Here is a 27,666-nt window from a genome sequence, read left to right as displayed (position 1 = left end):
CTTTGCCCCTCTTGTTCCACCCCTGTTTTAACACTGACACCGGAACAAAACTCTGGTAAATACTACTTGGTGCACTAAATGTCTGTGCAAAATTTCAATCTTCTACATGAAAAAAGAAGCCCGTCAAAAAATAATGAACATAGGCTTCATAAGGGAAAATTTATATTTCAAGATCATGACGTCATCACCTCCTATGTCTGGACGCAGGACGGTCTCAAACTATACGTAATGTCTTCTACAATTTCTCTGGACTTCAAAAACAAAAAAAGCCAGACAAAAAAGCTCAAATAGAAGAGAAATAACGCAATGTACCATGAAAAACGCGTATGGTACAAATTGTACCATAAGATCCCCAAAGGGCTAATAGCTGCTGTTAATATGTTATTTTATGGTTCATCTGTCACCCTGATAGCAATGCAAGTCAAGCAACATCAACTATTAGTCAACTTATATTTTATAACTTCCATCAGAAAGCAGGCGATATTGAAACAGAAGCAGCAAGTCAAACGCAATCGCGAACCACCTCTTCCTCTCTATGTTGGACTGTTGGTTTATGCTAAAACTTGTAAAAAAATTTCTCTCAAGTGAATTGCATTCACTAGGCATTTGTATATCGTTTACACGTGTAGAGGAAATATCGTCAAGTCTTTCTCAGTGCTTGATAAATCAAACTGACAAAGTGGTGTGTCCTTCCACTCTTCGTCGAAGTATTTTAACCGTTATATCATTAGATAATACTGACTACAATCCTTCTGGCACAACATCAACAGATTCTTTTCACGGTCTTTCTAAGGATAACCCTGGCACTCGACGTGATCATGTCTCACTGGATAATGTGAATATGAAATTGAGAACTGCTCCTGCTATTCCTGATAATTATGCTCTTGTTACATGATGAGAGATATGGTCCCGGGAGTCCGTCGTTCGATTCTTGTGAATGTCACTTATATTTATTTTTTTCAAGAAGATTTGAACTTATGTAGCCTCCAGCTTCTTTGAAGCAATTGTTAATACGTTTTTTGGTTCATTAAACTAGATGCAATGGCAGAAGTTCTTTACCCTGCACATGTCTACACCTTATTCCTTGTCCTGCTTTTTTCCCCTTACTTGTTACTTTTTCACATTTCACATCGTGTCATATGTCAGCTATATTTTATTTTGTCACTTTGTTGAGTCAATACTCTGATATTGACTAACATGCCTGATAATGCTCTTTCTACTGAGTGAAGTGATTTATATCCGCAAACATAAACATTACTTTATTGTGGAAACACTTATTTTCTACGTTATCAGCTATATTGATGAGTTCACGTTGGACGATGTCACCTCCTGTGAGGTTGATTGAGGGTAATGCTTGTGGTACTGAACTTTGGAGGTTTTTGTCCTATACCTTCTAGATGTTTCGATTTTACGTCAAGACAACGTGATTGTGGGTGTTCCCGAACATTTGAAGTTTTGTTACCTTTTATGGACAGAAGAAGAAAAGGGGTTGGGTTTTGTAAAACCAGCCTTTGAATAAAACTACGAGTCGAGGAAGTGTGAATAAGATTTTGACGGAGAAAACATCGTTAGACGACAGGTCATGGAGCTACTTCGATACTTGAAGATATTGTAATCAGCTGACGTATTGAAGGAACGATACATCATATACCTTTACAATTTTACAGACCTAACATTCTAGTTTACCTACCAAAATTCTTCTGCATCTTTTGGAATGTGTATTTTGTGTATTTCATTTATTATTACATTACTAACCCTGTTAAAGTTACATCCTGAATTTAGTACCTTTTGCATTACATGAAAGAATCATACAATTTAATTATTCATGTTTCCAGCTTTTCATAAGAGCTGGTGGTGGAGACAACATCCCCAATATGTTGGGCAACGATATTCTTACTATATTAGGTTGCCTTCAGTGCTATGCCAACTCTATGTACGGAGATGCAACATGGTGGAATTGATGCTGTGTCTTTTTTCTTTCTCTGTAGTACCTTGCAGCTCTACGTAATTGAATTTTAGCAGAAATTGGTCTGATGGTTTGGTGTAAAGTAATTTTAATATGCTATATTTAATTTGTGCTTATAATTAGTATATTTTTTATGTTGCGTCATTTTGCAGAAGACTATAACATTAGTGATGAATTAGATATAACTGAATTTTTTGAACATATTGCATCTTCTTCTCCTGGACGTTTTCATTTTACAAGAAAGTGTTTAGATAAGCTTAAAGAAAATTTACGGTTTTCCCACTCGCTATCTATTATAGAAGATCCCTCTGGTTTTCATAATAGTGACAGTTTGTTTCAATCAGACATGGTTGAAGGTGGACAGACGGATAACATAGGGATTTTGTCACATATTCTCAGGCCAGAAACATTTTATGGGCGGATATGTTATGATGTAGTGAGATATGTTGATCATTTTGAAATATTAGCTTAGGTGAATAATTGGTAGGATTAAAAAATGGATTTTAGGTTCCTTGATGAAAGGTCCTGCGGGTTATTGGTTTGACACACTTTCGAAATAGTCATACTTTCCTGATATGACATACGCGCAATTTAAACCGAGGTTTCTTGATGCGTTTAAGAATTCTTTGTTGCCTCAGTTAACGGAACAGGAAATGAGGGCAGGTGAGCAGAATGAGACTGAATCTGTAGTTTCGTACGTTTATGCTAAGAGAAACCTTATACTTCGTAATGACAAAGATGCTCCAGTTACGAAACAAATCCAGCTTATTATAGACGGACTTATTCTTGAATACATGCGGTTGGCAATAAAGAAGAAATACGATACTATGGAAGCATTACTTCAGGATTTACTTGAGGAAGTAAAAGCTCGTGTGTTGCTTGAACGTAAAGCAATAGACAAAATCATGAAGAAAAATCCATTCTTAACAAATTCTTCGATTCAGTTAAATCCTCCGGAGACTACAGCTGTGCAACAAACACATTTAGTGCAAACTCAGCTTTCTCAAGTTCCGACTTGGACTTTGAACTCTCCTGTTTCCGCTTCACAGCCGAGAGATGAGTACAAAGTTCAGTTAGCTGCAATTCAGAAACAGCTAAATCAGTTTATTCTAAAAGTAGATGAGAATCAAAAAACTACTGACCAGCGCAACTCATTTAGACGCAATATTAATAATTGTAGCTTTAGAAGTAACTTTTCCTCTTGTAGGGAGAATGGCCAGAGATCACAACACAGTGAGTCTCGTGACCACAATAATAGTGGCAATTCACGGAATTTTAATAGACGTCCTGTAATTTGTCATAAATGTGGCAAAGAGAACCATTTTGCTCAGCATTGTAGGAGCAATTTAAACTAGTACACAGCGTTGATGATGAAGGGTCATTGACTCTTAAACGTTTTAAAGTCCCTATATACATAGAAAGGAACTCTACCACATATTAACGCTATTATAAGTGGAAAAGAGGGCCCTATTCTTCTTGATTCCGGTTCTCAAATTTCGTGTATAGGCTCTCACATGGTTCCATGTGGTGCTAGGGTAATGGGCATGCGTTCCTTTTTAAAAGGGGTTTGCGGGGAACACTTTGTCAGTTGATAAGGTAGCTCTAGTTCGATTCTGGTTGGGATCGCATATTTTTTTCATCCATTTAGAGTGGTTCATACGTTTACACATCCTCCACTTCTTGGACAGGATTGTTTGCTTGCACACAAGGTTAATTTAGATCAGAATGAATTGACTTTAGAAGTTACAAGGTTCGGAAAGATTCTGCCATCAACCTTGCCAAATTCTCCTCAATTATGTTTCTCATGAATTTGCAACTTTAATCAGACCAGTGTTTAAGGTTTTGTCTTCCGTATGGTTGCCACCCCGTACAAAAACATGTGTTCCACTCACAAATATTTTGATTTGGTGGGTTCTAGAAATTGGTTGCAACCTAACAAGTTTTAGCAAGTACTGTCAATTTGTTAGTGCAAGAGTCATATGTCGATAGTGTTAATTCACATATTTGGGTAACTAACCCAACCAAGAAGCGATTTCTTTTATGGCGCAATAAGATCTTAGGTAATGCGGTAGAAGATAGGGAAGAACATTTGTGTACTAACCTTACGCTTGAAAATGGTCCTCAACCAAATAAAAGTGATCAGTTTGACTGTACTAGAGTAAATGTGAATCCTGAACCGTCAGATGGTGAAAAACAATGTTTCTTATGATTTAATAACGGAATTCAAAGATGTTTTTAGTTGGTCTTCGGACGATTTCTCTCAAACCCGTGACTATGAGCATGAAATTCGACTAAAAACTGACCAGCCCATAAACGTCCGTCAATACACAATTCCGTATCATTTACGTGAAGCTGTTAATGAACAAGTGCAGCACTTACTTAAACAAAAGGTTACTAAAAATGTAGTAGCCCTTACAACAGCCCAATCGTTTTAGTTCGTAAGAAAAATGGATCTCATAGATTTATCGCTGATCTTAGAAAGTTGAACTCTTGTATTGTACCCACCGTCTTCCCCGTGCCCCGTACGAACATTTTGGTACGTTTAAATGGAAAAAAGTTTATAAATATCAGCGTTCTCTCAAGGTTTTTTTAAAGTGAAATTCACGGAAAAAGTCAATTATATACTGCATTTTCGATTCCTGGTGACCAGCAGTATTGTTTTTGTTCGTTACCACAAGGGTGCATTACTTCTCCAGCAGCTTTGAACGATCTGATGAAGTTATAGTCTGCAGGTTTGGAGAAATATTCTGTGTATTATTATCTCGATGACATCTTGTGGGGATGGGATACAATTGATGAAGACATTGAAACCACCCGAAAGTTATTCGAAAGATTGAGAAGTAGAGGACTAAAACTTTCTCCAGAAAAACCAAAGTTAGGACACTTTTATTTAGAACTTCGTGGGCATACTATTTCTCGTCATGGTGTGTCGATCTCTGATCGCATTACAGATTCCATTGGAAATTACAAGCGCCCGAAAACTCAGAAGCAACTGAAGAGTTTTTAGGACTGTGTCCTTTTGTGCGAAATTATATAGACAAGTTTTTAACTTTAACTGAAGATTTTCAAAAACTGCTTAAAAAGAATGTTCCATTTAAGTGGACTGTTGTCCTGCAACAGGCATTTGAGCGGCTTAAGGATGCCATTTGTTCAGCCCCAACTCTTATGCAATTTCACCCGCATAGAGACGTATTTGTTTATACGGATGCCAGTGTCCATGTTTTTTCTGGATGCGTCCTAAAACCTGAAAGTGACGAAAAAGATGCTCCATTGATTCCTATTGCGTTTTGTAGTTGTGCTGTGGGTCGCCATGAAAGAAGATATCATCCTTTTCAACTAGAATTAGCTGCACTAATCTTTACTCTTCGACGCTTTCGCTACTTCTTATTAGGTAGACATTTTTATTTACGAACTGACTGTAGGGCCTTAACGTACCTTCGTCAGACGAAAAATGTGGCTAAATTTGCACGAATTCTTGCTGAATTAGAACAATATGACTATACTATTTCACACAATCCTGGCAAGTCGAACACTGGTAGACAGTTTGTCGAGAAATGTGTTAGCGCATCGAGACATCGACAACGAACAGAAAAATCTTGAAGATCCGTAAGTTTTCCACATCGAAATTGATGAGACGTTGAAAGAGGAACAGCGAAAGGACCCATATTTCAAGGATATCATTTTGTTTTTAGAAGGGCAAAATCTACAGGATTACACTACGGAACGATATGTGTTGCGTTATGAGATAAAGATGGAATTCTTTACCGTAAAAATCGTGGTCCATCTGGCCCACAGTGTCTTGTTGTCATTCCAGTTATCCTTCGTGAAAAAGTGTTTTTTCCCTCACACACTTCAACATTCTGGTTTTTCCAAGACATACCTGTTGTTACTAAGAACTGTATATTTTTCTCATATGAAGAAGTTTATTGCTGCCCGGTGCCGCCAGTGCGAAGTATGTCAACGCCACAAGAAAGTCCCAGGATCGCCTCCAGGAACTCTTCAGATGATGTCATCGGTGGCTCCCTTCTATCACCTAGGATTGGATATAAGCGGGCCTTACTCAGACCGTAATATTTTACGTCACAAATATTTAGCAATTGCAGTTGATCATAATACTAGATATGTTGTTCCTGCTACTATTGGTGACCAGACAGCAGCAACTTTAGCTGATTTTCTTTATAATCACGTAATACTTCGATTTGGTCTTTGTAAAGAAATTGTGCCGGATAGATCAACGGTATTTACTGGTTCTTTATTTCAGGAGTTATGAAATATTTTGGACATAAGGATGAATTTTATAAATCCATACTATCATTAAACGAATGGCCTTACGGAAGTTATGATCCGGAATTTGAAAGCGTTGTTAAAAAGGAAACTGGACTCCATGAATCATGGAAGTTGGGTAGAGCATGTTTCTGCTGTGACCTTTTCTCAAAATGTGACCGTGAATCAATCCATGTCTTACAGTCCATTTTATTTTCTTCATGGATTGGAACCATACTTAGGACATCAGGCGATTATAAATGGACCTTGTTTTCATATTTAAAATGGAGAACGTTTAATAACTCTTCACAATATCAGAAAGAAGGCACAGGATAAATTATTTGACAGGTTTCGGACATCACAAAAGTCGTATGAGAAACATCATACAACAGTGACGTATAATGAGGGTCAACGTGTGTGGATTTATGATCCAAGTAGACGTCGTGGCCACGCCAGACCATTTTCAGTTTTGTTTGGTCCAGCAATTGTTCGAAAGGACAACGCTAATTCTAATTATGTTAAATATAAAACTTCGAAAGGCAGGGAAATGATCGAATCTACAGCCATTACACGATTGAAGACCTATTATCCAGATGTCACACCAAACGAAGAAGTGTTTTGTGCAAGTAATTGTGTTCCTGACTCAGAAGATAAACGACCCAATGAATCTCATCATGCTGCATTAACAATAGAATCGGAACTATTTACTGAAAGTTTTGCTGTGGTCGACGTGTTAAAGTTATCAACTATTACTCAAATGAAATATAAATTTCCGGTTAAAAAACCGTTGTATAATTATAATGAGGAAATTAACGACCAAATTAGTTTTTATCATACTAAATGCTGCAAATGAAACTTTAACACTTCTTACAGGAGTGGACGGCGCTTTGCATTTTGCAGCCGGGCCACAATTGCAAGAAGTTTGTGGAAAGCTGGATTCTTTGAAACCTGGTGAGGTCAAAATTTCTCCTGGTTCCAATTTGCCAGCAGATATTGTGTTATTTAAGAGTGCGCCAAGGGATAACAATAAGCGTATTTTATGTCAATGTTATATTAACTGTTGTCAGCGAGCTTTCGAAAACAATTATAGAAATTTGAGTATTCCATGTTTAGGAACAGGCGCATTTCATTTTGACAAAACGAGCTGTGAAGATTGCTTTGTCAACAGTACGTTCGCTGATTTTGACCGAATTGATTTCTGACTTTTTGACAAAGAGAACAAAGATCTCTATTATGACAATATTTCCATCTATTTTCCTATGACTGAATATAAGTCTGCTTAATTTATTCTAGATAAGACATATAAGGGGAATATCAACGTTAAAATGTTATGTGCATCGTAGCTATGTTCTCTGAAAAGCATGACAAGGAATAAGGTGTAGACATGTGCAGGGTAAAGGACTTCTGCCATTGCGTCTAGTTTCATGAACCAAAAAAGTATTACAAATTGCTTCAAAGAAGCTTGAGGCTACATGAGTTCAAATCTTCTTGAAAAAAATAAATGTAAGTGACATCCACAAGAATCGAACGACGGACTCCCGGGACCATATCTCTCATCATGTAACACTCTAGTACGTCCTGCTTATATCACTAATAAGGAACCAGTTTTACCTCAACAAAACCCGCAATTTGTAGAGAAAGTTCTTACACGAAGTGGATTTTTCGCAGAAGGAAAAAAACGAGGAGTGTTTGCTTGAAGCATACTTAAAAATGACACTACTTACACTTGGTCTGTACAGTATGCCTCGAAAACTGAAAACTGCAGAAATGCCAAGTGTATGCTGCCTGCTTCCGTTGTTTAAGGAAGACTCTAAAATTTTTGCTATGATAAGGCACGGAGTGAATGTTGTACGAGAACTTACAGAGAAACTCAACAAAGGACAAGTTTCGATTCTTGTAATGGATTAACCACTATTTGTCTTGGGGAAACGAATTCAATGGAATTGGCCAGAGTTATATAGCGAAGATCATCAAATTCTGATGCTGGGAGGATTACACATCGAACAAGCCTTCCTGCCTCTTATAGGTAAATGGTTAGATGGAAGCGGTTGGGTAGAAATTTTATGCAAGTCAGATGTATCAACTCCAGGAACCGCTGACAATTTATTGACAGTAACTTACATTACAAAAGCTCGTTTTGCTCATCAGATTACCCTGACAGTTTTACATCATTTGCTGCGTGATACATATCAAAATTCTTCATCAGGGCAATCTTTGAATGACTGGTGCACTGAAAAGGAATCTTCGTGTCCAACGTTTAAGTTTTGTATAATATATTACCGTCTCGTGATCTTACTCTTAATTTACTCAGAGCCATACGCCAAGGAAATTTTAAGCACTACGTTGAAACACTAAAACTAACGACAGAATAGTTTGTCGCAATGGACCACCTAAACTATGCTCGTTGGCATCCCGTTCACATTTTAGATATGAAGAATTTGGAAGAAACACATCGTGAGATTATGAATGCTTTCGAAATGGATTACTTTGTGATAAGAAAGACATGTAGACCTTTCTCTGCAATAGCTATAAATCAGGCTCACGAACAGAATAACAAGATTATAAAAGGGGATGGCGGGGCGATTGGTCTCTTACACGACGGGAATGATTTTGTCAATTGGATGACAGCGGGACCAGAAATTAGTAGACTACTTAATGAATTCAAAATGATAAATAATAAATATTATCCTGATGATAAGCACCATGAAGGTTACTCGTGGATGCAAGAAAGATCTAAATCGTCTGTTGAAAAGATGAAAGAAGTTTTCATCGAATTGGGGAATCCGTTCGAAGAAAATAGTGGATATGTTAATCACTATTCCAGAATCATCTATTTGTTAATCGCTTCCAGAATCATCTATAGCGGTGATATAATTGAATCCCTATATTCAGCAGAAGAAAAAGGGTCTAATATGTACAAGGAATTTGTGCAAGAAAGAATAGTAGAATGTACCAAGCTATTCTTTTCGCCCATGAAAAAATCTCTACTGCTTCATTCTTCCCTTCAAAAGAATAAAACAAAAGGGAATAAAATAAAATTACTTAAGATGTATTTCTTTGTTTTGATGTATTTCAAAACATGATTTGGAGTTCATTCCTTCCCATACTCACTCTATGGGGCAGAAGGATGACGGAGAGAAAAAACGTTTGTTATCACTTTGTCGTACTTCTTTATAAATCTGGATACTTCAATCAATATTTCGAAAAAGACTTATCTTTATGGATCATAATTAATGGCCCGCATATTTGATTCATATAACCGGGCTGGGTCAAACTGTCTTGTGCTCTGGTGAAAATGGAACTATGAGGAATGCATCACAAGAGAATGATTTGTTTCGTACAATGCAGCATCTATCAATGATGTTTTATTACGGTAAATGAAGTTTGGTTCGAAATTTGGAAAAATCAATCGACTGAACCTGAATCTTTAAATTGTAATAACGTTGTTGTTTATTAATAAATCTGCATAAACTATACACCAAACGAAAGATAATTTAACACTCTTTAAAACGTTATAGACCTCTTTTTCGATCATCCCAGCCGTTTACTTGTTATTTTAATAAATATGAGTAAGCTCCATCATAAGAAATGCAAATTTCCAAATTAAATAATTTATGTAGGTGTTAATTTCATTGTTAGGTAAAAACTTTGGCTAATTTATTAGACCCTGTTATCTTGTGTGTCGTTTAGTTTTTCAATCGTGAAGATTGGACTATCAGTTAAGAAGATATAGGATTCTAAAACCAACACTATGAATTCACAGAGGTGGCCATTTTTGATAGCCGCCATGTTGGATTCTGTCCACCTGTCGGAGTGGGGCCACTTCAATTCCTACTTAGTTGGATCAAGGAAATATCATATCCAAGTGGCACCTTTTTAACACAAAGTGCAGGATATTTCCCTTAAGCTCCCCTACTATATGTAGATGATTACTGTATAGCTTGGGTTTCGATTTCTATAAGGTCACTTCCGAGTTATGTGTCTTAACTGGTATGGGAGCTGGACCTAAACTTATAAAATTATTTTTAAAAACCCTTTGTATTTTCGGTATTTTGTATTTTCGTTTTTAGATTCTAAGTGGTTGTCAATTATAGTGCAATTTATGTAGATGATTACTCTATAACTTAGGTTTCGATTTCTATAAGGTCATTTCCAGTTTATGTTTCTTAACTGGTATGGAAGTTGGACCTAAAAGTATAAAATTATTTTTTTGAAACCCCTCGTATTTTCGGTCCTTTCTGGCTACGTCCCTAGATTGTAAGCGGGTGTCAATTATAGTGGAATCTATGTAGACCATTACTGTATAACTTAGGTTTCGATCTCAATAAGGTCAGTTCCGGTTTATGTGTCTTAACTGGTATGGGAGCTGGACCTAAAAGTATAAGATTATTTTTAAAACCCGTCGTATTTTCGATATTTTGTAGTTCCGTCCCTAGATTCTAAATGGGAGTCAATTATAGTGGAATTTATGTAGATGATTACTCTATAACTTGGGTTTTGATTTCTATAAGGTCACTTTCGGTTTGTGTGTTTTAACTGGTACGGGAGCTGGACCTAAACTTATAAAATTGTTTTTAAAAACCCCTCGTATTTTCGGTCTTTTGTAGAAGCGTCTTTAGATTCTAAGTGGGTGTCAATTATAGTGGAATCTATTTAGAATGTTGCTGTATAATTTAGGTTTCGATTTCTTTAAGGTCATTTCTGGTTGATGAGGTTTAAATGAGAAAGGAACCTTGAACTATAATTAGTTTTAAGAACACCTTATATTTTTGGCCTTTTGTAGTGACGTCCTCACATTGTAAGTGGGTTTCGATTATAGTGGGATTTATGTAGAAGAGTATTATATAATTAGGTGTACGATCCATATGGGTTCATTTCTTGTTTCGCTCTTCTCTTTCAAAATTACTTTTTTATTGCAGTGTTTAATCTTCACATAATATTTTGTCCATTGTTGTACCTAAAGCCGTATGGTAGATACATTTATAATGATTTAAGTATTCCTTCTTTAATTTTTTTGGTTTGTGTATATCAAGTAATGTGTAGAACACTGTATGGTATTACATTTTAGATGCTGCTGGCAACCCTGTTAACAATTTGGATTTTAAGTAGCAGATGTCTGCTAGGGTAACCCAGGTGCTAACACCATTGTGTTTTAAAATTTACCACTGGATCTCAGAGACTCATGTTTCGGTTAAATTGTTATCTTCGTTTAATAGCTGCAAAATGTCTAACGAATTATGGTAGCTTGTACTGTTATAGTCGTGAGGGAAGCCTTAAATGAAACAGTTGTTTTTAGTGGACGAATCTATTTATATTAAAAGAAGAAATGATTACGATACGATACAAACTCCTGTGACACGTCTCATAATCACGCAATTTAAGCTAAAGGAGCTGGATGATTAATAAAGTTAATGATTCTGAAGTTTTTTCTCGCTGAACTCGAACCAAAGACGTATGTGCTGGGCTAGCCACTAGCACGTGAGGCCTCCTGTGACACATGTAAACTAACACATCGGTTATCTCTGCTCTGCTTGAAATATGATCTTATTGGCGTATATCACCATCAATGCAAGAAATAGGAGCGTGTTTCTATTGTCAAACTTTATGAGTAGTTCCTTAAAGGGTCCCAGTAAGTCCCGTTCTGTTGTGCAGAAAATACGGTAGAATTCTCTGACAGTAGTATTGCCTCACTCCGAGCGATTTTTTAAAATTGTTATATGCTGATTATTTTGTTTCGTTATTTGTACGTAATGCATATCGATAATTGTGTCCTTCATTTTAGTACTTATTTCGGGCACAATATGTTCAAATTCAGGATGTTTCCCAGTAATTGACGCAAAAATTTCTGTCCATGAATAAAACTTGTTCTTTTGATATTAACACACATTACCAAGCGGGGTATTTTGACTAGCCCATTTTGATTTTTTTCCTATAATAATTATATCCAAAGAGCTACATACTTATGGTTTCATGACTTTTTCTAAAATGATTGAAATTGAATTCGCACTTATGACTAACCCATTTCTTTCTTTCTATAGTTATTATTGACTGGATAAATTAATATGGTTGTGAAACTACCCCGCTTGGTAAGAAATGTCTTATTATTTATTATTATTATTTGTCATAATTAATGTATTGTCTTATTATTTATTATTATTGTTTGTGACAATTTATTATTTGTCACAAACAAAGATTTTACGAAATATTACTCTCACTCATCTTCATTATTTATCTTTTGCACTGTTGGTTTTACTATACATTCATTGTTTAGCTCAAATAACATATATTGCTCACTGTTGAGCTGAAATTATGTATGAGTCCAGATATCAACTGTAAGTAAGTATGTCCAAAGGACTATGTAGAGAGGGTATATTGGAAAGTCTAAACAATTCCGATGACCTTGACAATGAAAATGAGTAGGACATTGACAATTAATCGAATGAATATATGGAGCCTGTCAACAAAGACTATATCACAGCAGTAGATGAAATTGAAGATGAAATATCAGAAGATAATAAACGTCCACGTGAGCAAGTAGAAAAAGAAGATGAAGACATTGGAGTTGCTTTTTGTTTCTAGGACTGGGAATTTTCCAGTGAACCACCAAAAGTTGGACGGTGCCGAGTTCAATATTTTGAGCACAACACCTGGCCTAATGAATAATGAATAATCGGAAAACATTCATAACAATAAGAGAGTCAATTTTGTTATTTATTTCACCAGAAAGTGTGAGCATTATTGTCGAGGAAATGAACAGGCAAGCAAAAAGAGGAACTTCTATTTGGAATGTAGCTTATTAGTCCAAACAAATGTCATGGAATGATGCAAGTACAACTGCATTAGCAATTCTTATTGCAGCTGGTCGAACTTCCGGACATCGCACAAGCGCTTCAGATCTGTGGGTATGTAATGTAGCTTTTCGACAGCCTTTCTTTTCTGCTGTTATGTCAAAGTGCATGTCATTGTGAAGTGCATGTTCTGCAGAAATGTACCAGGATGAACTGTTTAAAAATATTTTGAAGTACTACTTTAGGATAAGTACTAGTTTACTGCAACGACAACCAAAATATTTTCCGTATCTTTTTTTATTTTACGTATGTCCAATACTGAATTTCTCTTGTGTATGATATAAAATTTACTGTATTTTGCATCTCTGATTAGTTTAAATATTTTTAATAATTTGTAACACTGTATTTCAATGCTAAACAAAGCTATTCATTGAAAATATCAGAGTCAAGAAACAAATCTTACACTAAATCAGAAAATTGTATTCGGGTAGTCAAAGTACCCCGCTTGGTAAAATAAAGTGTTCAAAAGCTTGGTAACGGGAGGGTTAAAATCAATCTTATGTTTTACGTCATCCGTTAGTTCAATATTTTAATATTGTAAAATTGACATTTACGAAACCTTGTGAACAAATGTTAAATAATTTCAAAGTATTATTATTATTATTATTATTATTATTATTATTATTATTATTATTATTATTATTATTAGATAAGAAAGTATGTAATTATATATTTACATAAATATTATCCAAATTATTAAATGCAATACTTGTATTTTCTTGAAGTATTGATGAAAAACTCTTCTGCGCTTTTCATTTTCTTTACTAATAACAGTAGCTATGAGTTTTTACCATTACCATACCACACTCAGCTATTTTTAGTAATATTGAAATTACTTCACTTCGAAAATATTTTTATTATGGTTCCAAACAGAATTGCTCCAAATCAGTATTACATTCCCTGATACTTTGATTCATACATATTACAGTTTTTTCTTCATTCTTGTTATTCCATCATAGTAATTTCTTTTAAGCTCATATTATGTTTCGGTTATTCAATATCAACATTATCTTTACTTCATGTGGCATCTTTATGTTAAAATGAGTATTACATGTACAAATTATATAAAAAAACACTTAATTTTATATCACTTATTGATGGTAGGAGATGCATTACTTGCTATGTGGAAGCTTGAGAGTCCTGGTACCTCAGATGTGGTAGACAAGGTGATCGCTTGCGGAATATGGATCCAGGAAAACTTGGGCAGCTTTTATACAGATGTTGGCGTTGAATTGAGAGGTTAGTAATAGTAAGACAAATAATTCTATTTTCTACACTATTGGCTCCTATGAAAAGTGTTCGACTTAAACAGGTAGACACTTATAAAAGTTAAGGGTATTTTGATGCAAAAACTACTCTAGTCGTAAAATGTAATGTACGCATTTCTAATACAGTAAGTAATTGTTGTTCACGTCTTAGTACGTAGCCTGTCTTACAGATAATAGAGGGTCTTCAAGAAAGAATGAAAAATTTCGTGAGTTTTATTACCTAGGAATGATAAAATTTGAGGTGTTGAATTATAACCATTTTCTTTTGTAACTCTAATAGCTTGTTCTCATGTCATTAACGGCTTGCAAGGAAAGTAGGTAGCACCGTGATGCAAATTTTCCAAAAGAAATGGAACTGCATAATTCGTACCTGAACATGTTGAAACCCTTTGTTTTCTCACAAACCGAGGCCATACAAACATTTACGTTCAAAATTATTGAATCGATCTATAGCCGATGAATGTCGGTAATTATAAAATTGGCTTTACAATGTTCTTTAACTGAGAATCACGTAACACTCGTTAACATACATTCTTCAGTCACTTGACACTCTGAAGATGTGTACTTATCTTTTTATTCAAGACAGCTGTCCCCACGCTCTGTTGCAATGTTCTCATTACTGTATATATATATATATATATATATATATATATATATATATATATATATATATATATATATATATATATATATATATACTCATATTTCAATATTCTTTACATCTATAAATTATACAATTAATATATTTATAAATATTTTCTTTCCAGTATAATATCCTTAGTTTACTTTTATTTACTGTCTCCGACATCCAAAAATTCTTTATCAAGTATCCTTTGGACTGTTTCGTAGGAACCACTCATCCTTCATACAGGGAAAAAGGGAATATTTATTGTTGCTTTTTAGCACTAAAATTATGAATATTATTATTTTTATCCTATATTAATATTTTACCTTACAGAGCATATAATTAAACTGTTCAAGTATGATAAGATCAGTCAATTTTACCATGAAATACTTTGTGTAAAATAAATATTCCGTATATTCTTTCCGCTGCTTCAAAGTGTGCATATTGAAATTCTGTTATATATATACAGGGGCTCGACAAAAAAACTAAAAACACTTCATACAGGACACGTAAGTTTGGCCCTCTACTGTACAACACGTGTTGCGGTTGCCGATAGTTTTTTGTTTTCAATGTGTCATGTCGATCTTCCTCTTCCGTTAGCAGTAACCAGTTCACCTGTGAGTGTCGTGGTGTGAAAGTGGTGCGGCAAAATTGGCGACCTGACAGACTTCCAAACAGGCATGATCGTTGGTGCCCATCTGGTTGGAGCTCCAGTGGCCAAGGTGGCGAAGATTGTGGGAGTGTCGAAAAGCACACTGTCCAATGTCATGAGGGCATACACAATTCATAAGCAAACGACGTCTGCAAAGCACAACAGTGGTCAAAAGACAATCCTATGAGATAGGGACCGGAGGGCATTAAAACGGATTGCAGCAGCTAAAAACCAGACCACTGCAATGAAAATTATGTCTGAACTCAATTCCGGCGTACATAACCCGGTTTCTTTGGAAACAGTGCAACGAAAATGAAAATTCATGGGAGGGCCTCTATTGTCAAACCCCTGGTCACAGCAGTAAATGCGAAGAAGCGTATCCAGTGGTGCAAGGACCATAAGACCTGATCTCATGAGAAGTAGAAACACGTAATGTGGTTCGATGAATCGACCTTCATCTTGTTTCCAACAACCGGTCGTGTTTATGTATGGAGAACACCGTCTGCTCCCAACTGTAAAGCAGGGGGGGGGGGGGTTCTGTTACAGTATGGGCAATGATATCGTGCTTTTCTGCAGGTCCCATCATAGCCCTGCATGAAATGATGAATGCTAAGGCGTATGAGGCCATTTTGGGAGACCAGGCTCTACTCATGGCGTAAAATTATTGTTCCCTTATGCTGATGGCATCTACCAAGATGATTTGGCACTCTGTCACGTTGCAAAAACGGCTGAATCATGGTTTGAGGAGCATGGTTAGGAGCTATCACACCTCCCCTGGGTTCCACAATCATTAGATCTGAACATGATTGAGCCATTGTGGTCTGAATTAGAAAGCCGTGTTTGGTCTCATTACCCTCCACCGGCATCCCTTAAGGAACTGGAGCATGTTTTGGAGGAACATAGGTACAAAATTCTACACAACACGATTCACGAGCTGTATACGTCCATTCCACGCCGGATCCAAGCTGTTTTGAATGCAAAAGGAGGCCCCACATCATACTAGGTATGATTTTCACACTTTTGCAAACGTTTTAGATTCTTTTGTCCCACCGGATATATATTTACTTCCGCTAATGATTCTGAAACCAAACACTATTCGAAGCTTTCTTGCACCCACTGGAAAACGTGAAGTATATTAATATTTATTTGCATATATTGTTAAAGTAGACTGTTCCCATAATGCCCATCTACTTCGATTTTACAAAACTTGAGAAATGAATTTCACTTCTTATTTTGTAGTCAATTTGAAGGCATTTAGTTATACTACCATTAAGAAACCCATATACATCATATTACGAATCAATCATTATGGAACAATTTCATGTGTTACACGCAGCAGTGGTACATATCTTTGAAAGTTTCATTTACAACTTTTTTCATTTTACTTTTTAAATTGGTTTTGTGAGTAATGGTGCATTCAGTATAAAGGTACAACAAGATTCTCTCTCTCTTTCTCTCTCTGTCTGTCTGTTCGTGTGTGTTTCTAGTTTCCGGCGTAAGCGTGTGGATACTACCAGCTATACTTCCTTTGTGTACATATGCTAGTGAGTGCGTGGGCGGGGGTATATGAAGTATTAATTGGAATCGCGTAGTGGAATTTATCGATGTTAGTATGTACATACGTGCGGTCGTTACTTCACACGATAACTTTGGACGAATGCGAACTTTTTTAATTCTGATTTTTGCAATAAATAAGTAGAGTGATTCTTCTCGAGGGGGTTCCTTAATGGAGGTGATTCGCCAACTGGAAGTGGTAGAAATGGGTCATTTCCGATTTTAACGTTGATCACTATAGAGCGGAAATTGTAATAAATAAAAGAAGCAGATTTGGACAATCGATAAAGGGTATCAAGGATAACTTTCAGTTTCATCCTTAACATCCTGGTAAAACCGGAAGAGATAGAAATTAACCTAATTATGACTTCTGGCTTCAAATTAATCTACATAGTGGGATAGGAAGAAGCTGTTTTAGGAATGAATATAGCATTGTGGGAATAAATATCGTCTTCTCTCTTAAACTTCTATTCAAATCGGAAGTAGCAAAACTCAACTACTTTCCATTTTAGTGTTGATTAGAACAGATTAAAACGATACTAAATAGCTAGAAGAGGTCTTCTGAAATCAACTAAGTGTCCCAAGAATATGTTCTATCTCTACTCTAATCTTTCTACTGAAACTCGAAGTGGTAGAAATCAATCGCTTCTGGCTATAACATTGACCGTTATAGAATGGATAGCGGGAAGACTTTTTTAGGTAATTCATTAAGTGCTCCAAGAGTATATTCCATCTCGGCAGTAATCCCTTTACTCAAATCGGAAGTGAAATAGATATACTAGAGCTTCTGGTTCCCAAACCACTACAGAAAATATAACATGATCTTCTTTAAGATTTTATTATTATTAGGATCACGTAGTGGAACTTGTAATATCATAATGTTAGTCCGTACGTACATACATACGTCCGTTATTTCGAACGATAACATTTGAAAGGATGCGAATTTTCTTTTTTCTTTCTTTTTCTTTCTTTTTCTTTTTCTTTCTTTTTTTTGTAATAAGTAGATAGTGTGATTTTCTCGAGAGAGTTCATTAATAGAGGTGATTCAACAAACAAAATGGTAGAAATGAGTTATTTCAGGTTTTAACGTTGATCAATATAAAACAAAAACGGTAATGGATAGCGAAAAGCGGTTCTCGGCAATCGATTATACTTTTCGAGGGAATCTCTCATCTTATTTTTAACATTCTAGTAAAACTGGGAATGGTAGAAATGAGCCATTTCCCATTTTAACATTCATTACTATAGAGCAAAAACGATAATATATAACGAGATGTTTCCGGCAATCAATTAAACTTTTCAAGGATAACTTTCTTCACATTTAACAAGCTAGTAAATTCTGAAAGTAACATAATTGAGCCATTTCCGGTTTCAACGTTGATCACTATAGAGTGAAAACGATAATATATAGTAAGAAGCAGTTTTCGGCAATCGATAAAGCGTTCCAGGAGTAACTTTCATTTTTGTGCTTAACACCCTAGTAAAATGGAAGTGTAGAAATCACCTATAACTTCCGGTTTCAATTTAATTTACATAGAGCATAAACTATAAGATATAGGGAGAAGCAGTTTTATTGAATCAATTTAACGTTGTGGGAACAGGTAAGTTATTATCTCTCTTAAACTCCAAACCGGAAGTAGCAAAATCCAACTACTTCCGGTTTTAGTGTTGATCGCAATAGATTAGAAAAGATAACAGATAAGGAGAAGCGGTTTTCTATAATCAATTAGTGTTCCAAGAATATGTTCTATCTCGACTCTAACCTTTGTACTAAAAGCAGAAGTGGCAGATATCAATCATTTCCGGTTATAAATTGAGTGTTATAGATTGGAGAGCTAGAAGGGATTTTATGTAATTCATTAAGTACCCCAAGAGTGTATTCCATCTCGACAGTAATCTCTCTATTAATACTAGAAGTGAAAGAAATATGATACAAATTCCGGTATCCGTATTAATTGAGAACATATTACGTCATCCTTTTTACGGTTTTTACTAGAGTTTATTTTTTAAGTAAATACTAGCCGGATGTTTACTAAAATTTGTGAGCTACTAGCCCATTCCCTAAGGAATAAGTACTGGTATATTCTGTGGTCAAACTCGGCCAAGAACAGGGTAGACACGGGTTGCATTTCATATCTTATTTCTCGATAACTACTTAATTAGCCAGCAGCGTTTTCTTTATAACTATTGGCCGAATCGGAACAAAATTCCGTGGTGGGCAGCCCTCAACCTAATTAAGATCTCTACATTTGCTGGCCGATCTTGGCCAAGTTTTGGGCTTGATTTGCGTGTGGTAATTTATTTCTCGGTAATCTCTTTCCAGATCCAATCTAAAGGATTTGCCATTACAGAAAGCCGCTCGTCCCTATTTATCGATTTTGCTTTATAGTGTTCAACGTAAAATCGGAAATGATTTATTTCTACCACTTTCGGTTGGTAACGAAAGGAGATGAAAGGTATTCTTGGAATGCTTAATCGTTTGCCGAAAACCGTTTTTGTTTTATAGTGGTCAACGCTAAAACTTGGAAATAGTTGATTTCTACCACTTTCGGTTAATGGATCACTTCAATTAACAAGCTCCTCCGAAATAATTACTCTACCCATAGTTTGCAGAAAAAAATTAAAAATTTGCTTTCTTTCAAGAGCTATCGCGCGCAGTAACTTAGTCGCAACAGCTATCGTGGTCTATTATTATTATTATTATTATTATTATTATTATTATTATTATTATTATTATTATTATTATTATTATTATTATTAAGTATTCTACCTGTTGGCAGGTACTGGGACTAATAGGAAATGTGAGTGTGATTGTGTGTTTTCTTAGGTTCTGGTCTGGAAATTCTTTCACCTTTCTCGATCTTCAGCTTCCTCTTTTAATTCCCAATATTTGATTCCATTTTTCAAATCATCGATCAACTGCATTCTTCTTCTTACTACTCCTTTCTTACCTTTCATCTCTTAATTTCAACTTTTCTCTTCCTCAGTGGGTTGAGAAGTGGCTAATACTTTTTAATCTGCTTCCTTATACGGGTGGACGGTTCCCGAAAACGTAAACCGCGGTTTCGGTTTGCCACTTAATCCGGTTTGGAACGGTTAACCGAAACCGAACCGAACCGATTCCAAACCGAACCGAACCGAAGTGATCCCAAACCGAACCGAACCGCACCCAAACCGAACCGAATCGTACCGTTCAGAACTGTCCGTAGAACTTTGACAAACTAAACTGCCCAAAGGGTTTGAAACGTGGTTTCGTTTACTATTGGCTAACCAAAACTTAAGCGAACTCCGTCAAAGCAAATTCAGCTGTGTCCACATGGAGTTGAATTTAATCTTTAACTCACTCTTAACATTCGATCAGTTAGCAGATTTGTGTATAATAAAAGAATAAAATAGCAAAGAGCCTGATATTATATATATATATATATATATATAATGTTTGTATATCTTTTGTATGTATGTAGATAGATAAAAATATCACACAACTAGATACCACGTATGCACAAAAAAAATCCTGGCAATACAAGTATTTCATGGAGAAATGATCCCAATAAAATCCTTCAAATTAGAAGCATTTCATATGTAAACGGAATTTAAAAAATCACTGGTAGTGATCAGTCTTTGAAAAAGATGAAATTCGTTGGGTTAAGTTCTGACCTGTTAATCCCCCCCCCCCATTCTACAACTGCTTCAAATTCGAAAATGTTATTATTACCCTTGTCTACCTTCACTTTTAATATTCCCGCTCAAATAGTAGCTTGCATATGTGTCTTCATTTCTCTCATTTTTCATACTTTCATTCTCACCGTTGTGATTAATATTATAAGAAAAGCGTGATTAACTAACCAGACTCATCATCATCAAAACGCCGAACACATATTTCAGACTTTGACCGTTTCTGATTTTGAAAACGCTCCTACGTACAATGTAAGTCAATACTCGGCACCTTGTATATCACATCGTTAACAAATCATTATATAATTACTTTCTGTAAATAATAAGTAAAAACTTCTTGTGAGTTTTACTGAAACGTTTGAAATGCAAGCGTAACGAGCAAGAAAATTTTTAACAAATCTATTTCTTTGCAAACCGACAACAATATTGATTTAATAGGGCGCCAATACTTTTACGGGCCACCACATCGTTTACTCATTTTCAACACTTCTTTTTTCTTATTGCTTGTTCGGCGCCCTCTTGCTACCAGCTCTCCCCCCCCCCCGGAGCTACGTCTCTGAGTGTAGTATCTTCTCCGTCACGATGTAGATTTTGTACATTTGCTAATCATACGCATAAATATCATTCTCTGACAGAAGAGTTGCACTAAGTTGCAATCTCGCTATCTTCGATTCTGGACAGTGAACACAAGGGCGAGGAAACATCTACCATTTCCCACTTTAATTTCTCTTTATTTCATCACCATACGGTCAACGAGTGTGATTACAGAGGTAATGCAGGAGTACACACGTGAGAAATTGTAAAAGATTTAGGCTTAATAATAGACCAAGGGCTTAGCTGGAATAAACACATTTCTGAACAGTGTATTAAAGCTAAGCGCATCTTACAACAGCTTTATAAATTAAAAGGCTATTTATCGCAAGAAACAAGACTATATCTTGTTAACACTCTCATTTTGCCTCTGTTCGATTACTGCGATTCAATATATGGTAGCTCTCTCTCCACTCAAAATACTAGGGCAATTCAGAAAATACAGAATTACTTTTTACGCTTCTCTCTCAATTACAGAAAGTCTTAGCATATTCTTCCGGTACTTAATGAAAAAAATATCCTAACCATGTCCCAAAGACGATATCTCCGATACTATTGTTTACTATACAAAATAAATTCACATAAAACACCACCTTACTTGCATCATAAATTAACATGTAGATCAGAAATTCACCGTTACAATACTCGAGGAAGTAATAAACTGAACATGCCCCGGCATTCTTGAAAAATAACAGAGAAGGCATTTTCAATTTCGGCAGTAAGAATCTGGAACTCCCTACCACAGTCAATCACTGACAAACCGTACAATTCATTTAAATCATCACCCCAAACATTATTATTTAGAGATCAGAGACAAAGCGTTGGCACACATGAAAGGTTTACTACAGTATGAAATTGGACTGAAATTGGTATGAAATTGGACTAACAGTATTAGTTTTTTTTTTTTTTTTTTTTTTTTTGCATTTACATTTACTGTGTATTTTGTTTATTCTTAGTATTATTGAATGTACTATGCTATCTTGTTATTTGTATCTTATATCTTATTTGCGTCTTGGTTAGGTGGCAGAGCAGACTCCGGCTGAACCTCGCCCGCTGAAATAAAGAGAAATTCAATTCAATTCAATTCAAATTGGCAGACATTGATCTAGCATACGGGAAAGCGGACGGTAATGGCCGCGTGGCACAACGGTGTACAGACAACAGTTTCCTAACCTTAGAATTCCACACCACGCAACGTTTTCATGTGTAGATCGAAGATTACAAGGAACAGGATTGCTGGACGCACACACGCCCAATGCTGGACGAAACAGAACCGTATGGACTGTGGCTTTTGAGGAGGAAATTCTTGCTTGAGATCAGAGAAAACCGTCCACCGGTACACGGGTAGTAACTGCTGAAATTAACACCCATCATCGGCAGGTTTGGAACATGCTTCACGAAAATCAGATGTACTCTTTCCATGTCCAAAGGGTGCATGCATTACACGCCATCCACGTAGGTGGGAGTTCGTCCAGTGGTTACGCGAACCATGCTAATATATCTCGCTTCATGTCTTGTATTCTCTTCAAAGATAAAGCTATGTTTTCCCACGATGGAGTGATGAACACTCACACTCAACATTTGTGGTCTGAGGCAAACCCATATGGAATGTCAACTCGTGCCCATCAGGAACGGTGTTCAGTGAATGTGTGGGCATGAATCGTTGATAATTCTCATTAGACCGTACCTACTACCACAATGCTTAACCGGTTGGGAGTATTGGATATTTTTGAAAGAGATTCTGCCTGAACTACTAGAGACTGTGCCACTGGCTGTTCATCAAAACATGTGGTTTATGCACAACGGTGCTCTAGCACATTTGCTGTGGAGGTGCGAAATTGTCGCAACGCATTCTTTCCGAACAAATGGACGGCAGAGAAGGACCGGTATTTTGGCCACCTCACTCATCCGACTTTAATCACTTAGATTTATTTTTCTGGGGGCATATGAAACAACTAATCTGCGCCACGCCTGTGCGATCAGAGGAGGATTTGGTTGCTCGAATTGTTGCTGCAGCGTGGAGCATTGAGGAAACGGCAGGAATGTTTCAACACGTTCGCAACATCTTTCCCTTCGACGCCGCTGTAACCTTTGCATTGAAGTGGTGGGTTGAAACTTTAAACACCTTTTGCAGTGTCCGTTCTGACAACCATCCTCTTTCAATGTAAACAAAGACTCCCCTCTGTACCTTGCTCCGTACAACTACCTTCTGTATGTAGTCCCGTTATACGATTTGGATCGAGAAATATGGGCCCCTGTTACAGTACGTACAAATATCGTGAATGGAAGAAATATTTTGTTTCACATCCGTCAGTTTAGAACATTGATTGAAGAAAACGTACTGTAGTCGCATTTTTGTGATGTACTAATCGAAATGAATGTGCTAAAACAGTTATGTGTATTATTATTGTTATTATTATTATTATTATTATTAATAATAATAATAATAATAATAATAATAATAATAATAATAATAATAATAATAATAATAATACGTGTTCTTTATTCGTCTGTAGTTCTTGTTCAATTACGGAATGGGAATTTCTTTATTTTCTGTTACTTATCGGCTCGTGCCATACGTATTTTTACATTCTAGAAACGTAAAGTTTCCAATGAGTTCTTGTACAACGACTTTACTAGTACTTTTTGAGGAAGTATGCAACCACACTCAGTAATTTTTACTTCATTCGCCATCTTTTATCTTTGTGTATGAGTACTGACCTGCCACGTAGTATTATTTCCAGGCAGTGAAATGTCCTTTACATGTTGTTGTCCACTCAATTTACGTCATAAAATATCAGGGAATTCCCTGTGCCGCCATTGCACAAATCTGAAAACTGCAAATTTGGATAGAGCAGGTCAGGCCCGTAGCCAGCCCAGAAATTTATGGGGAGGCCCGACCCAATCATATTATTCTTCATCACCATATTATAGTTCATTTGCAAGCCTACCGTGAAGTTTTATGGGGGCCAGCGGAAGTTTAGGGGGGGCCACCCTTGCCCCCCGTGGATACGGGCCTGGAACAGGTTAGGATATTTTTTCGATATCAGGCTGCATCACGTCTACAATCAGTAGTTTGTGCAATATTTAACTCTAAAGTTTGTTTTCCCACGCTTTCGGCAGCCTATAACACGTAAACGACACGCTTTTCGTCCTATGTGTACTGATTTTTTTTCCTCTCAGGAATCACCCCTCTGTTTTTGTACGACGAATTTAGCGCCATACTGTGTAGCGTCATTAGAATCAATTTGACTACACTAACGCGACAAAAGTAAATGTTCTCAAAAACAGCATAAATTTTCTTGGTTACCTGATAATATTACACCACGATATATTCCACATACAGGTGTAAATCACGCCCTCCCCCCTAGTCATTTGAAGACGAATTTAATGTTTCATTCTAAGCGTAGCTTCTCCTGGAATAGCATCCACCCTTCAAGTAACTGCCATCCCTACCACGGTATCTCCTAAATCCGCCCATGCCGTAAAGTTGTCTTCCAAATGATATTAAAAGTTTTATTCCAAAATCCAAAGCATCAGTAAAAGTACCCACACAAGTACGACCCCTAAATTCTTTCAGTAATATCGAAATAATTTTAATCTGAATAAAGTTATACCGAAAAACGTAACATTCACCCTTATTATAATGTCTGGATGGACGGTTGCTAATAATGCAAACTGCATTTCTGTCGATTTCAAATATTGAACTGAAACCGAACAAAACAGTCCTCAAAAAGGGCCCAACAGTTCTTAAACCGAACCGAACCATTGTACAAACTGAACCGAACACTTTACAAACCGAACCGTTTCAAAACCAAACCGAACCGTTCTCAAACCGAACCGTTTCAAAACCGAACCGAACCGAACCGTTTCCAAACCGAACCGAACAGTTCCCAAACCGTACCGAACCGTTCCCAAACCGAACCGAACCGAACCGTTTCGAAACCGAACCGGACCGGTTTTAAGTCCAAACCGATTGATTCGGTTTAGACTACAAACCGAACCGAAACCAGTTAACCGGTTCTTGGAACACCCCTACTTCCTTATAATTATTACCAGACTGCAGTTTCCTTTATCTATTTTTGAATACTATTTTTAAGAAATTGAATTATTATTATTATCATTATTATTATTATTATTATTATTATTATTATTATTATTATTATTATTATTATTATTATTATTATTGCGTCCATGTTCTGTTATTCTTTTAACTGTTAGAGGAAAGGTTCATTTTTTCTACAGTCTCACTTTATCTATAACGGTACTTCGGTATACTTAATGTTTAGTTAACTCAAGAAGAAGCGGATCTTGTTGTATGAAACCTCCATTTCATGTTAGCCTTCGGTGATCATTTAGTACTATTTAGCGAGGTAATTTAACAGAAGTACAATGTTCTTATAGATTATTCGTTGTAGTGTTATAAAGTAGGAAATGATACAAGACACTGTGTTTTCTAAATTAAAGTTTTGGGATCCTCTAGGGCAATTGTTCCAACATTCTTAACAAGCGCCCACATTCTTAAACCCTACATACTTCACGCCCACATCATTCGCGCGTGTCTTTGACCGTTCCTGCAATTTTAGTTGCAGCATTGTATTCTCAAATCATCAGTAATAGCAACAAAAATAATAACAATAATATTAATAATCTATACCGTATATAAAACAATATAAGTGAGTTACTCATTATCAGAGATGTTCACGCTCGCGAGGGTGGCCCTCTCGAGGGCATCCTCACCCTCAAGTTCCCTCGCCCACAATGACGCGAGGGCGAGGGAGCGCGAGGGCGAGGACAAGTTTTGGCTGCGAGGGCGTGGGTGCGCGAGGGCGAGGACAAGTTTTGGCCGCGAGGGCGAGGGTGCGCGAGGGCGAGGACAAGCTTCGATGGCGAGGGTGAGGGTGCGCGAGGGCGAGGAAAAGCTTCGACGAAGAGGGCGAGGGTGCGCGAGGGCGAGGACAAGTTTCGGCAGCGAGGGCGAGGAAAAGCTTCGACGAAGAGGGCAAGGGTGCGCGAGGGCGAGGACAAGTTTCGGCAGGGAGGGCGAGGGTGCGTGAGGGCAAGGACAAGCTTCGATGGCGAGGGTGAGGGTGCGTGAGGGCGAGGAAAAGCTTCGATGAAGAGGGCGAGGGTGCGCGAGGGCGAGGACAAGTTTCGGCAGCGAGGGTGAGGACAAGCTTCTATTGCGGGGGTGAGGGTGAGCGAGGGCGAGGAAAAGCTTCGACGAAGAGGGCGAGGGTGAACGAGGGTGAGGGCCAAGTGTTACTGCGGGAGCGAGGGTGCACGATGGCTAAAGACAACTTCCTTCAGGAGAACGAGGGCACGCGAGGGAGGAGGACAAGCTTCCTTAAAAGCAACTGTTTTGGAGTTTGCTGTTTGACCTCTTTTGGAGAGAGGCAAAATTTAAAATATCATCTGCCATGTCCCCTAGATGAAAAGTTAGTGTCATAGCAAGGTTATACATTAATCGTATTTTTCCTTTCAATTAATTGCAGTGGACAATTTCTCGTGTGTACGTACATAATTATTAAAAATAATAATGCAAATAAGAATAATATTTGATTTTTCCCATGAAAGTTTCCGGGTAGAAATAGCGCTACATTAAGAAGTAAGTTTGCCTCATTGTTGCCCTCCCTGTGCTGGAGACGTTTTAGATAAGAAGTGTATACTACACTGTCATGTTTAACGATTGTTGGTAGACAGACGGACAGTCACTCATGTCATTCAGCAGTAAATGACAAGAGCGCTGATATCTGAACAAACACAATCAATGAGAGAACCTTCAGAATGCAGTAGATCAGATGGAAAAAGACTTGATGGAATGATTTGGTTCATAGATGGCCATTTTGCTCTGGACTCTCTCGGACTCGGGCTCATTTTTTTCAACTGGGCTCTCGCTCATTTATTCCTTTGGGAATCGTGCTCGGGCTCACTTCCCTTAGTTGGACTCGCGGTGACTTATTTCATTGGCGCTCGGGGTAGCGCTTAATTATTGAACCCGAGAACGGTTGAGCGCGAATGCCGAGCTAGCGAGCGTTGAGCTCGTGAGTTTGGATGCTCATGAAATGGGCTGATTAATAGCATACATCTCCTCCAATGTCCACCACTGATGAAGTTGTTACAATTAATCGGAATTTTTAACTTTTCATAGTTTTGTGACAGCCCAAACTATTATCTGAATCGATATTTGTTAAAATAATGTCAGTCACTATTGTATGGATTTT

At 36.9% G+C, this 27,666-nt stretch overlaps 1 protein-coding gene across 1 annotated transcript in view; it reads left to right on the top strand.

Moving 5' to 3' along the window:
* The window catches only part of LOC145673462 (adenylate cyclase type 10-like), a gene marked incomplete at its 5' end in the record, with an annotated part of 340,084 nt that overhangs the window by 131,858 nt on the left and 180,560 nt on the right, over nt 1-27,666 (top strand). Inside the window, 1 exon segment of the mRNA XM_081743183.1 lies at nt 14,182-14,316. Coding sequence (XP_081599309.1) covers nt 14,182-14,316 — 135 coding nt within the window.

The sequence above is a fragment of the Thermobia domestica genome, chromosome 16, assembly GCF_964235325.1.
Source record: "Thermobia domestica chromosome 16, izTheDome1.hap1.1, whole genome shotgun sequence".
Taxonomy (NCBI): domain Eukaryota; kingdom Metazoa; phylum Arthropoda; class Insecta; order Zygentoma; family Lepismatidae; genus Thermobia; species Thermobia domestica.
The sequence above is the reverse complement of the archived record's forward strand: the minus strand, read 5'-3'. Positions and strand labels throughout refer to the sequence as shown.